The sequence below is a fragment of the Azolla caroliniana genome, unplaced genomic scaffold (genome assembly GCF_043228905.1).
Source record: "Azolla caroliniana isolate FFs.n. ecotype wild unplaced genomic scaffold, voAzoCaro1.0.p SCAF_6, whole genome shotgun sequence".
In the NCBI taxonomy this organism is placed as follows: Eukaryota; Viridiplantae; Streptophyta; class Polypodiopsida; order Salviniales; family Salviniaceae; genus Azolla; species Azolla caroliniana.
The window spans coordinates 3,264,110-3,278,763 of NW_028230441.1; the positions used below are offsets into that span (position 1 = coordinate 3,264,110).

General features: G+C 38.4%; 1 protein-coding gene across 1 annotated transcript; it reads right to left on the reverse strand.

Moving 5' to 3' along the window:
• Positions 1–605: 605 nt before the first annotated feature.
• On the reverse strand, positions 606–4,820 carry LOC147862613 (serine/threonine-protein kinase SRK2A-like). The gene is made up of 9 exons (XM_087320936.1): positions 4,460–4,820; positions 3,418–3,492; positions 3,028–3,129; positions 2,878–2,931; positions 2,491–2,583; positions 2,311–2,403; positions 1,823–1,927; positions 1,646–1,744; positions 606–1,382 (listed from the first exon to the last, which is right to left on the reverse strand). The coding sequence occupies exons 1-9, from the start codon at positions 4,643–4,645 to the stop codon at positions 1,110–1,112; spliced, it is 1,080 nt and encodes a 359-aa protein (XP_087177062.1). The 5' UTR covers positions 4,646–4,820; the 3' UTR covers positions 606–1,109.
• Positions 4,821–14,654: the final 9,834 nt, after the last annotated feature.

Consider the following 14,654-nt stretch of genomic DNA (forward strand, 5'->3'; position numbering starts at 1 on the left):
CCAACTTTTCACATGAATTGCACTATGGTTGATTTCATGTGTGCCAATATAAGCTTCACAATTGCTCACAAAGTCTTGTCAATGCCTCCCTTTTCTGACCTACAGAGCGAGCACAAAAAGCTTTCTCACTTTTGCCAAGAGATTTTTTCTTATACAAATACGTCCAATAGTCTATCAATAAAATAATTTATGCATATGCTTGCTCAATGTTGATGGCATAACACACTTTATACCTAAAAAACCTAGGAATAGGTCATAATATGACATTTCTAATGGCTCTCTAATCAAAAGTGAGCACAGATTTAACTAGGAGAATCAAAAACTTAGTTTACCAAATAGACAACTAATTAGAAAGTGGGTACACTAATGAAGAGAAATTTGAAGCTTAATCAACTAGTTATGTTTCTAATAAAACAATGAACTTTTTCAAGTATTCATCTTGATAAAAAAAATTACAACTAATAAATTGTCAATAATAATGACAAACTATATTATCTAACAGTTTCTTTGATTTAGCATATGTATGACAATATTTATATAATGTCCCCTTGAGAATCATTTAATTAAGACCTTAAAAACACATCATTAACAGAGGCACTAGTATCAAAAACTTAACAAATAGACTTAAATTTCTGTTTAATCACCAGGAAGCTCATGCACACAATAAAAGCCGAGCTTAAACATGATAAAGCCAGTCACTCATTTAAAACCTCTGAAGATGATAAGAAAACTAGTGAAGTTTTTTTTATAAGCTGTGTGCATATATGGAGAAAGTACTTGAACCATATCCAATACTACTCAGAGGACTTCAAAAACCATGTTTTTGAATTCCCAATAGACACGAGCTTTTATATAATACAAAGAGGATCAAGTTTTACACCTCAAAAAGTTGTCATCAGATCACACCTTATCTTCCAAATAAAACACCCAGGACAGCTCGAAAACAAGCGAAGTTTTCTCAAAACTCCTTTGCATGCCATGCGGTGAAACCTTCCAATCTCAATCATGAAGACCACAAAAGGAGTAAAACAAGATGAATGAAAGACGCTCATTAGCTGGCGTTATTCAACTGAAGCCTCCATGTGATGGGTTTTCATATGGGACCATTCTTAGATAGCACACACATACTCCCCACTACTCTCAACATCCAGGTCATTGTCAAAATCTGTATCATCTATATCGAAGCTTTCATCAGCAAAATAATGTCCAATCCCAAGACTTGGGGCCGGAATCCTTGCTTCTGCAAGGATGCGATCAATCTCCTCCACACTTTGCGATGACTCAGTATTATATTCAGCACCAAGATGTGCACCATCGGCAAGATCCGCTGGCAAATTCTTTAAGAACCATTTATGTGCCTTTATTCCACCCATGTTTATCCTCTGTAAAAAGAGGATCGACTCAAAAATCAGAACAATTTGTGCTTATTTTTTGCAGTGTGGCATAATCAAACCTTAACCAACAAAGGAAGTAAAAAAAGAGGTTTTCAACAAAAACGTTGGGTGTCAAAAGAGCGTTGGACTAGTGGTTTGGACAAGTCATTCAACTCCTACACTTATGCCCATGCATGCCATGAATGACAATTGATCCTCCACAAAACAAAGGTTTTGCAAAATATAAATGTTTGGGAATCAGTCTTGTGTACCTCTGAAGGATTTTTGACGAAAATTTGGGAAATCAAATCCTTGCATTCAGGTGAAATAGAAATATGTTCAGGAATCGAATAATCCACAGTGAGGATCCTCTGAAAAAACCCAGCATTCAAGACCATGGTGAAAAACATGTTTCAGGTTCTTCAGGTTACGATTACTAAATACATTACCCCTATGGTCTTGTGGAAGTTCCGAGGATCATCCGGGTCTCCAAATGGGTAGGCTCCAACAAGCATAACATATAGGGTTACACCACATGACCATACATCCGCAATCTGGAGATTTGAACTTGAGGTATATTAACGAAAGCTGCTAGACCCCCATTAAGAGAAAAACAATTATATGTGTATCTGTATTTATATTTAATATGCATATGCATACACCAAGGTACATTTAAATATATAGGCTGGGAAAAGTTACATGCATATCTATACATAATATGTGTATGAAATGTTACAATTACATGTATATGCATAGGAAACATTACATGTACATGTATATGTGTATATGAAATGTTATATCTACATCCAAATGCATACGAAATGGTATTTGTACATGTTTATAAAATGTATATATGCGTGCATATGAAAGTTACATGCCCATGTATCCAAATGCAATATGCATGTAAAGAATTCATGTATGTGTATGTATGGGATACCTTGCCATCATACTCTTTCTTTGACAACACTTCTGGAGCAATATATGCAGGAGTCCCGACAGTGGATTTTGGTTGGGAATGCAATACTGATGACTGTATGGAAAGAAATGGGATGCCAGCTGTATGAGTCAGAGTCCTTTAATTACTTTTTCATGCCAGATCACAGGATAAAGGAATCACCTTCGAGTATCCAAAATCACAGATTTTCAGACGTGGCGTTGGGCTTCCATCCAGCAAAGTGTTTTCTAGCTTCAGATCTCGATGACAAACTTCCTAAGGCATAACAATTTTGAGCATGGTATTTTTTGAGATTACATTACTTAGCACTAGTGTCCCTTTGATAAGGGAAAACACCAAAATAACCCTAATGTGTTGGGTATTTACCAGAATACCTCTAAGTACAAAAATACTCTGTACAACGGATCAAGTTCACTATTAAATAGGAGTATTTTGGTAGTTTTTCAAACTTAGGATCATTCTGGTAAAGATCTGAAAGGTTGGAGTATTTTGGTGTGTTGCCTTTTTATTATCTTCTTAGGATGGAGAACGGTGTTCACAGGCACATACCATGTTGTGGCAATAACTGACACCGGAGATGAGCTGCTGGAAGAAAAAACGAGCCTGAATGCATAAACATATAAGGGTATGACACTTCCAGAATCCATTAGAAAGAATACTGATAGAAAAATACTAGGTAGCCAAGTTGCTAAAGTTAACCTCATCTTCACTGAATCTCCCAGCTTTGCAGATGCGCTCAAACAGCTCGCCACCAGCTGCATATTCCATCACTATTGCCAAATGGGTAGGGGTGATGAAAACCTACAAATTAAAAGACTAGCCTGATTATGCAATTACAAGCACAAGAATAATATGTATGTATGTACATATTTACTCATGCATATATTGTTGTAAAATTATATTCATATGATGTCGTTCAAGGTTATAAATTCTGAAAACTCTTGGTCCTGCATGACCAATTTTGGCAAACCTCACTTTTATATTATGATTTTGTAGGACATAAAACCATTTTTATACAGTCATATGTTTACGCTAGGTATAGTAGCTTCAATATATGCACATTTAGCAAAAATCATGTTTTCTTCACACCTCTTTGAATCGTATTATGTTTGGATGTCGCAGTGACCGGTGATTCACAATCTCCCTTTTCACATTCTCATCAATCTGCAAGAGGGTCATGTATATGAGGCAATTACCTTGGAAATACAACATATATGCCTCTGTAAATCCTAAAACCCATTAGCGCTGAAAGCTATGTAAAAACTAATTAACTTGAATAGGTATATCAATCTCAAACAATCATGAGTATTCCTTTGGAAGAATCTTGATTATGAGTGACTAAGGGAAACCCTACATGATCGTGAACGAATTTGGAAAAAGCCCAGCATCTTTACATATATGATGTATGCATGCAAAGATCTATGAAAGAATAGCAATAAAAAAATGCTAATGAATTCCTATGGAAACCTCAGTGATTGGCAATGGTTATGGAAATTCAACATGATTGTGCATGGGAGTCGAAAACCCCACATGATCATAAATGGCCATGATTTGTGCATGGGAGTAAAAAACCCAACATGATCATCGATGACTATGCAAAACCTGATCACCAGTGGCTTCAGAAAACCAAACTGGCAATATTTGAACAGCCATGGAAAACCTCACACAATAATCTCAAATTGCTTTGTAAAACTCAGGATAGTGATAAAACTATGTATACCCAGCATTATCCTCTTGAATGGGTGTTAAAACATCAACATCATCATGAATGGCTATGAAAATCCCAATATGAGCATCGATAGCCATGGAAACCCCAACAAATACAGCCCAATATGACAATGTTGAACGACCTTGAAACCCAACATAACCATCTTGAATGGCCATGGAAAATCTGATATGATTATGCTAAGCAGCCATGGCAAAACCCAACTTGATCACGATGAATGGGCTATGAAAACCTCAGTGTTTGAGAGTGTTCTCGATGGAGAACAGTGAAAACACAAGAGATCCAACATAGGCAACAAAAATAAGTTCATTGAATGACAAATGTGAGCCAAGAAAGCCCAAGATTAGAACCCTCCAAAAACAAACACGGAAGAAGAAATGGGTTCATTGTTTATGTTTTGCATACCTTCTCGCCGCGTTCTATGTATTTTACAGCAACGAGTTCTTTTGAAACCTTATCGCGCATGAGCCGAGCTACTCCAAAATTGCCCGAACCAATCGCTTTTACGTGTTCATATCGATCATTGTCGTGCAAGATAGGAATGTCAAAAGAGCTCCCAATCCCAGCATTATTAGTAGGAGGATTATCCATGAACCTACAGAGAAAGCAATAGAGAGAGAGAGAGAGAGAGAGGGACAGAAGGAGTGGGTAAAAGACTCCTGGGAAGGAGGAGGAGGAGGAGGAGATTAGAAATCTGGGTTAGGGTTATGATATGGGATTTAGGATTTAGGTTAAGATCAAGGTTAAGGTTTGTTCTGTATGAGATTGATGATGATGGTGGTGGTGGTGGTGATGGTGATGGTGATTTTGGGGGGGGGGGGGGGGGGGGGGGATTAGGGGAGTGACTATTTACTTTGTTCCATCCATGGCTGCTGCAAGCACAGGAAAACGATGGGTGAAAGGAAAGCAAAAAAGCAAATCAAGGTTCATGGGCGAGAATTTGGGTATATAAATTATTGCATTTTTACACTTCTTCGTGAACATCCCATCCATCCATCCATCCATCATCGTGCTCATCATCATCATCAGTTAGCGAATACAATGGGAATCAACAGACTCTACACTGTGCGTTTGTGTATGTCTGTCTCTCTCTCCCCCAACATGTTCCTTACACCCACCCACCCACCCAGACACACACACAAACCTTTGGTTGGGCCCCGGAGGGGGGGGGGGGGGGTGCGGGGGGCCAGGGCCAGTACCGAGTCTCCCGTTCCCGCCCAACACTAACCCATAACTAAAACAGGCGGACATTACTTCAAATCACGAGCCCCGTTTCAAGTCCATGACATGCTCCGAATAACTAACCCATGCCAAACAGCTCCTTGTGTTGGATGCACTCACTACATTGGTTAGTCTTGCCCCCGCGTCCCCATTCAAAATGTGAGTAATATCAAATTGGATTAGCTACATCTTTCGTTGGTCCTCGTTCGATCTGCCCTCCGCCCTCGAGAACTTCGTACTTTTTGCGCATCGTTGATTGGTTGACAATCTGAGGCCTGATCCAAATGACTTTCGAACCTCACACCATCGATGTGAACTCGGAGGCTGAATTTCAGGTGAACAAAACTCGTGAACCAATTCATCGATGAATTGTACGGCCGAACATTCCACGGTTTCTTATTGACCCAAATATGTGGAACATTCTTTGATGCCATCTAGTCATGGAATACTCTACGATCGGTCTCCAAACATTTGTTATTGTAGCCACACATAAAAAAGGAACATTGCCACAAGTGTCCCCACCTTGAAAAGGTGACATATTGGCAATCTACCTAGTATGAGAAAACATTAGGTGCACAACCTCAAAAGTTGTCCCTACCAACGATCCTACTAAAGTGATTCCAAAAATTAGGGCGAGATTTGTGCAACAAGAGTACAATTATATGGTCAAGAGTTAGGGCCAAGAGAGACTAGTCTTCTGTTATTGGAGAGAACCCATATGAATATGAGTGACAATATCTCTTCTTTGCCAAAGTGAACAATGTGTTCCTTACCACTATCACCATTGCATTTGACATGGCCCCCAGCTCACAATTGGCTAATTGTTTGATCCAACCAACTCGCCACATCATGGCCACCACTACCGTTATCACAACAATTGGAATGACCCCCAACTCTATGTTGTAACTATTATCCTCACATTTGTTGCCACCTCACTCCTTACTTTCGTACCCATTTCCACTCTACACCAACCATATCCCATTTACCAACTTACTCCATCCCATCTATGAACACACTTCTTTAGTTCTCTACTAGAAAAATGTCCCCTTCTCACATTGTCAACAAGCCATAAATTGAGCTTCCTTGAAGTGGCCAACGAATCATACGTTGGAATGTTGCACTTCCAAAGCTCACTATTGACATTGTAAAAACTATGTAATAAGTGCAAAAAAATGCAAAGGTTATGGAAACATGGTAGAAAACAAAGAGCACAAAGAACACAGAGGAAGGGATCAATAAATATCTTTTGACGTCCATAAAAGATTGATTGCCATCTATATGATGGGACACAACCCATTGCGAGGATCAAGCTTGGGTTCTCTCAACTTTATTATCTTCTTTTGGATAGGGTTAGTATTAAGAATCAAAATATTAATGATAAGCAAGGGATATTAAGAGTAAGAAAATAATGGTTTAAGAATGCTCAACCACAATTGCACAACGATAGAAAATGAAGAGGACAAGAACACAAAGGGAGAGATCAATAAATATCTTTTCACGTCCATCAGAGACTGATTGCGATCTATAGAATGGAACACAACCCATGGTGAGGATCAAACTTTTGTTCCCTCAACTTTATTATCTTCTTCTAGACAGAGCTAGTATTAAGGATCAAAATACTAATGGTATACAAGGGATATTAAGAGTAAGAAAATATTAGTTTAAGGATTCTCAACCACACCAATCATCCCCACACGAAGGACAATAAACGAGTTCATGAAATGCCATAAGTGTCTAACACTACCGAACATTACCTTATGTCATACATTGGAAGTCAAGATGTACGGATCCAAAAGAAGCGAACTTTGCCTCATCAATAAAGCTTTGAGAGTATCTCGAGATGTCATAATGGAGAGGGCAACTAGTCACATTTATATAGCCTCCTTCTTGTTGTGATTGATGACAAATCTTGTCCATGGGCTTGTACATTGATTGTTGCTCAAGGTAGCATTTGTTGCTACAATTAGTTGTTATGACTCAAAACATAAAGAATGCTTGTCATGTGGAGGACCTATAATAGTACATCAATTGGGGAATGGTCATCCCATAACAAAAACATGATTAATCCCGACCTCATTGAATATCACTAGTCGATAAGGGATCAATGGTATATAACTATGTAAACATAGAGGTGGTAGAATAAATGTTAATTGAACTTCAATTAATTAGTTAGAAAAAATGTATAATAAGTGAGCATTTAAAAACATAGTATACAGAATTAGAAATTAGTAGATGGTCATTGTGTTTGGATTAAAGATAGTCTAGTTACAACAAAGTTTTATATGGTGTATGCCCACAGTATTGTTTGCCAAAACATGAATGCCAAAAGATCACCAAAATATGGCACAAAGAATGTCCATTAGCTATTGGGCAATCATTTGATATTCTTGGTTTGGCAATATGTGGTGTATGTCCAACCACGATTACATGAATAAAACATTTATTGAAATGAATTTAAACCTCTTCAATATAATTTCATGTAACAAAACAATTTCTCTTAACTACAATAGGATGCTTCCAATTGATCTCAAGTTGTATAGATTCATGATTACATAACTCGAATATTCATTGAGTAGATATTTAAACCTCTTCCACACCATTGATAGCAATTTTATTAACATGCAAATGCAAACTCTTCCACACCATTGATGAAAACCATTTACTCTCACAAAAGAGTCTTAAATTCTAAACAAAACCCTTAAGAACTCCATTTTCTTTGAGTTATAAAATTTAAATCTCGATCTTATCATACATGCATCAATCAATGGAAGACCCCACAAAGATATTGTAAAAGAAAGGGATAGGATAGGAGCACACAAGACATCCAAAATGTAGGTTCAATTAGATGTTGAAGGAGGGAAATATGACCTCTTAGGTAAATTGATTACACAAGAGATCAATCGCATGAGAGATGTCATATGAAGAGCTTTAAAACCGAAAATGCAAAAGGAGATAGAGAAATAGAAAACAAAGTTGTATAACTCTCTCAAGATGGAGATATTATAAGTCATACGAAAAGATATCACAAGTCTTGTAAAGAAATTGAACTTACAGCTCAAGGATGAAATGGTGTAGTACCTAGAGGATGAACTATTCTCAAGTAAAGTCACATTAGTAGTCATTAAATTCAATTTACAAAAAGGACAAAAACACTGTGGAAAAATGAATTTGCACAATTAAAGTCAAATGTAAATAAGGAAATGCACACATGGGTAGAGATGGCCAAATATGTTTTTTTTTTCCCAAAAAAATACTGCTTCGCATTAGTTAGCAAACAAAATTACATCATAGAACTCTCAAAATTCCTCTCAACAGCCCTCACTCTGGCCTTCCCATCAAAGCGAACATAGTCCCCACCTCATTTTCAACAAACGTATCCAAACAACTCCAATAACCTAGTTATTTGTACCATAGCTTTACAAATTTACAACACCTAGGCGTTGTTGGAAACTATTGGGGGAAACAACCATCGGGGTGCTTGGTAGTGCCATTGAGGCCCTGATGATGATTTGCCGACCATAGGAGAATTACCCCATTTCAGCAAGAACTTTGATCGAGATCTTTCAACTGCATCAGATTCCCCCTTAATCGAGTTGTATCGTCCCCGCAGCCAAGGGACCAACTCAAACTAGATATTTATTAATACCTCACCACTAGGGATCTTTTGTTGTTGAAAAACAAACTTACAGCGGTTGGTCCAAATGTGTCAAGACCGATAAACAAGCCACCATCCTCCATATCTCTTCAAAAAGTTCTGAGTTAGTGCCAGGTCGAACTCCAGCCCGTTGAAACACCTTGCCACCTTGCACTATAAATCCATGTCCGTGAGGGTTTAACTGTTCAACCCAACCTTCCCCTGTTAACTTCAGCCCCTGTACGGACCCCCATACAACTCTCCCATTCACGCCGCATGCTGCCACTATCCGGAGACTTCTACCCCAAATGTTAATAGCCTCGTTACAATTCCAAAAACAATGAGGAATTGATTCCAAAGGGTGACCACAAATTTTGCATCTAGCCTCACCACCACGACACTTAAGCCACTCCCCCACTGGTACAGCTTTGTGACTAAGAAGCCACAACCAAAGCTTTATTTTTTCTGGCATATCGAACGCCCATAGCCTCCTCCAAAACGACTTCAACCAGCCATCAGAAATGCCTTTATCCTTCCAGCTATTGCGAGTTAGGGCAACACCCATCGATTTAGATCCAATGATTTGCCTTCCTAGCTTGGTAGTGTACTCGAAAAACCGTTCAAGTTTGTCCGTTCCCGGTTTCTGCCACCACACCTCTAGTGGATCCCAATCCAGATCACATATGGGCTTGTTGTCAACTATCCAAAGCTTACAATCAGATTGCAGCTTCCCTGGGTCCGAGTTTACTTGCCACTTCTTACCTTCTAGCATTGCCACTCGTACTGCCAACCACTGGCCATTGTCTGCCAAAGCACTTAGGTTGCCCCACCACCAATACTCATTAGATGGGCACTTGCCTCGGATAACTTGTGCATCGTCCTCACCCACAAACCACCCAAACCAGACCCCCTCTTCTTCATTCATCCTAGCTAGACCATCAACAACCTTATCTATCAAATGGGTAATCTTTTCCAGCCTGCCAGTAAATCTAGGGCTACCAACCAGTCCCTCCCTTCCTCTCCTTTTGAACTTCTCCCATTCTCTTACTGAACTAACATTGTACTCTACCATTTTTCCCCATGGCAAGTATTTTTTCTAACCAAGCATCATACCGTCATCACTTCGAATCCTGGGGTTCCAAAATAGAGGTTGACAGAGTTGTTCCTCCATTGTTTTTGGCTGCATTAAGACAAGCCCCTCTCTTAAACTTGACCATGCCCTCATTATGGAGCGGGCCACCCTATCCTCCATGCTAGTAGGTTCTTTTAACGTTAGGCCTGGACTAAACAGCCACCACGTCTTTGCCGTCCAAGGGCCGCCATTCCTCAGACACCAGAGTTTAGCTCTGTCTCTAAGAAGCAAATTCCACAATTCTGGTCCAGGTTGGAGACTTCGCACCAAGAGCTTACCAAGTAAAGCCTTACTTTGGTGAACCGGATCCACCAGCCCAAGTCCACCTTGACTTTTTTCCTTGATCAAACAACTCCAGGCCACTTTAGCTGACGTTGTCTCATGGTCTCTACCCGACCAAAGGAACCCTCTCACCATTGCCTTAATATTTTTGATGCAGTCTTTATCTAACATCCAACATGCCAACGAGTGCCACATGGTGGCCAACAAAATGTGGTTTACCACAACCACTCTACCTGCAAGGGAAAACTTTACTGATGTCCATAACCGAAGCTTTTTTCTAATTTTGTCTTTCACTTGCTCAAGCTGCTGATTTTTCTGAATCTCTACTCCCACCAAAAAGCCCAAATACTTAACCGCCCTTCCATTAGGAACCCATTGAAAATCAGCATTAGGTTGCCAATGCGGCCTGGAGTTTGGACTTACCCAAAACCCTCTACTTTTGTTCCAATTAATTTTCCCCCCTGATGCTTCACAAAACAACTCAATCCGTTTTTCAGCCTGCTGTAAATTAGCATCATTGCCTTGCAAATAGAGCATAGTGTCATCTGCATACATGGAGTCCAACAAGTCCTTGCAAGCATGTGGGACGACCAAACCCCGAATTCCTGCATCCGGTCTATTTAGAAAGAAAGAGAATGCCTCTGAAATAAATAAATAAAGATAGGGGGCCAATGGGCACCCCTGCCGGACAGACTTGCATAATGGCATTGATGGGCCCCGTTGCCCTAATACCAACACCCTACTCAAGCTTCCTTTGTAAAGGGCCAACGCAGCTGCTCTCCATTTTGAGGGTAGTCCCAACCGCTCCATGACTTTGTCTAAAAAAGGCCACTGTACTCTGTCATATGCCTTCTCAAAGTCAAGCATGAGGCATGCAATATGTCAAATAAGTTAAAGCTCAATTTGAGCATAGTTCTAAAAGAAATTAAAGTAAACACTCATTGGATAGAGGTAGTGAAGAAACAAAAATGATCATTTGTGAATAAGATGGAAACGATGAACACTACATTAGAGAAAGACGCCAAATGAAAGGTTGTGCATTACGTGTATTTTTTATTAATTGGATTGAAACCTGAAAAGGGAAGCCCACAAGAAGATGCCAAGAATTTCATAACTCAAATATTCCAATTGCTTTAGCATGGACAGTGAAAAGACATGAGTCTAGAGCAAAAGCCTTGATCGCCGACTTTCATGGACATAGAAAACAAAAAAACTTTTCTATCCAAGAGGAGGGCAATCAAAGGTGACAAAACATATTCAAATGAATGATCTCGCTCAAGCTTGAGTAGGACATCACAAAAGAAACATGTCACGAGTCCTTGACGCAATAACTACAAAGACATCCAAATGCCTCGAAAGTATTTTGTATGGACAAAGAAGTCAGTTGGTAAACCTAGATAAAATTAAGGTGATGGTGTTTAACACCACTCAAGCATGGGTAACAAGATCAAGATCAAAATTCTTAGTGAGAAGAAAAGACGACATAAATATGATCCTTCATGTACATAGGAGTGACATTCGCAAGGCCGTGGTCCTCCTTCTGGGAGGCTACTTGTGCTTGACTTCGTCGTGGATATGGAGTCCTTTGTGCTCTTGAAAAGTACGCACATTTCCAATTCCAAGAACCACAAACTAGATATTGTTTATTTGATACACCTGCCACACCAACTCTTCTCTATGGAGTAGAAACCTTAGGACCAAGTCTTAACAAGACGAATGTTTATAAAGATTTAGAGATATCTTTAGTCTCAATGACTACTTGCATGATAAGAAGCAATCCACCAGTACCCCATTATATAATCCAAGCACTGATAATAATCCTTGAGGCATTATTTCGATCACGAATCAATATCCAACATCTTTAAGACCTCCCAAAATGAATGCACTAAAGGTTGGTGCTTATGTCATCAAAACAAAATGTTGAACATGGAGATATTCATTGTTGATATGTTGAAAGGCAACGATGGCTCAAGTTACATGACGTAAGCATAAATGCATTGCCCTTGCTCCAATATAGCTTTATTTTGTCCATCTAAACCTAACCAAAGTATTAAAAAATAGAGTGATCCAAACTGATATTATCAACTTGGAAAACACAAAAACATGGATTAGGCCCACAACATCTCTTGCTAGGAAGATGGTCCACTATAAGACACGTTTTATACATGTGGGAGGACATGTGGGAGGATGGATTCATCATCATGGGTTATTATATGGACATACGTCTATCCTATCTGCTACACAATGCGATAGGGTAGTTGTGAACTTCTTCACATTAGTTAGAGATTGAGATATCGTCAAATATGCACAATTACTTGTAGAAGAAAGATTTTGCAAATTGTGTCATAAAATAGTGGAATATGAAGAACACTATTTATCATTGTATCGTTTTATATGGAATAAGAGGGAGATACCATTGTCTTTTTTACCAAGGCTTTGGCCCACTACACACAGTAATGGAATATGAGGACCAACCATGCTTGGGGTAGTTTCTTGCTAAAACTCAAGAGACACAAGGAGAAGTAGTTGAAGCACATCAATACAACCACACAACATCATCAATAATGAATAGTCACAACTTTCTTTCATCCCATTACTCCTACTCATGCGACAAATCAATCAACAATTGCATAAATGAGCTTCTAAACATGACATCGCAAAAGGTTTACAATAGATAAGGTAACAACAATTTTTCCAGCATGTCGGCCTCGGTCTTGCGAACCACTATTTCACCACCTTGTCATCGAGAAATAAAGGCCATTATCTTCCCCCCCCCCCCCATTCCCTCACTTGGAGACCTCTCCATTCTGGATCAACTTAGGATAGAGATATTTCAGAGAAAAAAATTAAAATATATATTACTTGAGATGTTGACATGTATAGATGACAAGATTATTTAGTCATGTCTTATTCCGTTCCTATTTACATTTTTACTTAGTTATGTTTATTTTACTTCCTCATAGTACCCGAGTGTTTCATGTGATTAAACACAAGTTAAGTCTTTTACATGAAGTTGGTGTCCCTTGATTTAAATGTGACTGAAGAGTGGTTAGATAAAGGTTGACTTCAGGTAGTTAATATTAAACACCAATAGGCTTAGGGACAATTTGACATGTGTCTTTACACATGTTGCCAACATTGGAGTGGACACTAGTAAGGACTCTGTCAATGAAGGAATGTGCTTCGGAGGAACCCCTAAGAGAATTTCACAATGAACCATCCATGATAGATAGCCTATCAAGAGTTTCTTCAAAGTCAATCTTCATTGTACATTTCCATCCTTATTAAGTTAATAATTATTAACAACAATTATAGTTCCACCTTCATATAAAAGAAGTAAAAATTACATAATGGAACTCTTCATTGAACATTTTGACATTTGAATTGTATTAGCACATATTGAAGCATCTATCGACTTTCATGTCATTACAATTCATCTACTTAACATTATTCACAATGGGAATGAACATAAATGCATAGTTAATTGCACTAATTATGATTTTAAATCATTATTGGCCATCTATTTTCTCTCCTAAAATTAGGACATATTGTAGTCTGTAATTTCGAGTTATCGTATCCACTTTTTGGTTTATAATTAACCCACAATTAAATATTATTCATTCCTACCAATTAAATGAAAAATAATTAAAATACTTTAGTTGGAGTTGGCATTTCATGGTTGGAGACAACTATTTATTTTTCTAATAAAAAAATGTATAGTGTTAGTCCTTGCATTTAGTGTTGGATGCAAAACAAACTCTATCTTATGGTCCATGTGAGTGATGATTCAATCTGGTTTCCATGCTGTTTTATATTTTTGTTTTCATGAGCAAGTTTTGGTTATTTTATGATTTGTGATTTTGTCTCTTTAAGATTTTACGGTTTTATGAATGTTGTATAAGTGCATGGATAGGTGGAAACGAGGAAACATTTGAAGCAAGAGAAACTATAGCAATAAAGGATCTTTTTTCAAAGAGATATGTTTGCAAGACATGATCACGATGTCGAGGGCAAATTTGATGCGCAAATGGTATTGCTAGATATACAAGTTTAAACCATTGTGAAAAAGGTGTAAAGCCTCTTTTAAGCTTATAATATATAATTTTAGGCTTGAAGGAGTTACCACACAACATAAAGAAAGCATCGCCTCATAGTCACGCTACATTTGATGGCCACATTAGCAACAACTCAACATAGCCACGTCATATGTCAATCATCTAAAAAGTAGAGTTGGAATTGGCCACTGAACGAAAATGAAAAAAGTAAGAAACAATTAGCTCAATAATAGAAATCTTCAAATTGTTTATATTAAGAGTGGTCCAGAGTGCCCA

What these genes read in the sequence shown, in the direction of transcription:
- LOC147862613 (XM_087320936.1), bottom strand. Translation starts at nt 4,645, where the DNA reads ATGGATAATCCTCCTACTAATAATGCTGGGATTGGGAGCTCTTTTGAC. An exon ending in ACATAATACGATTCAAAGAG is followed by an intron (nt 3,130 to 3,417) that starts GTGTGAAGAAAA and finishes TTTAATTTGTAG; the next exon opens with GTTTTCATCACCCCTACCCA. An exon ending in AGAAAGAGTATGATGGCAAG is followed by an intron (nt 1,928 to 2,310) that starts GTATCCCATACA and finishes TCAAATCTCCAG; the next exon opens with ATTGCGGATGTATGGTCATG.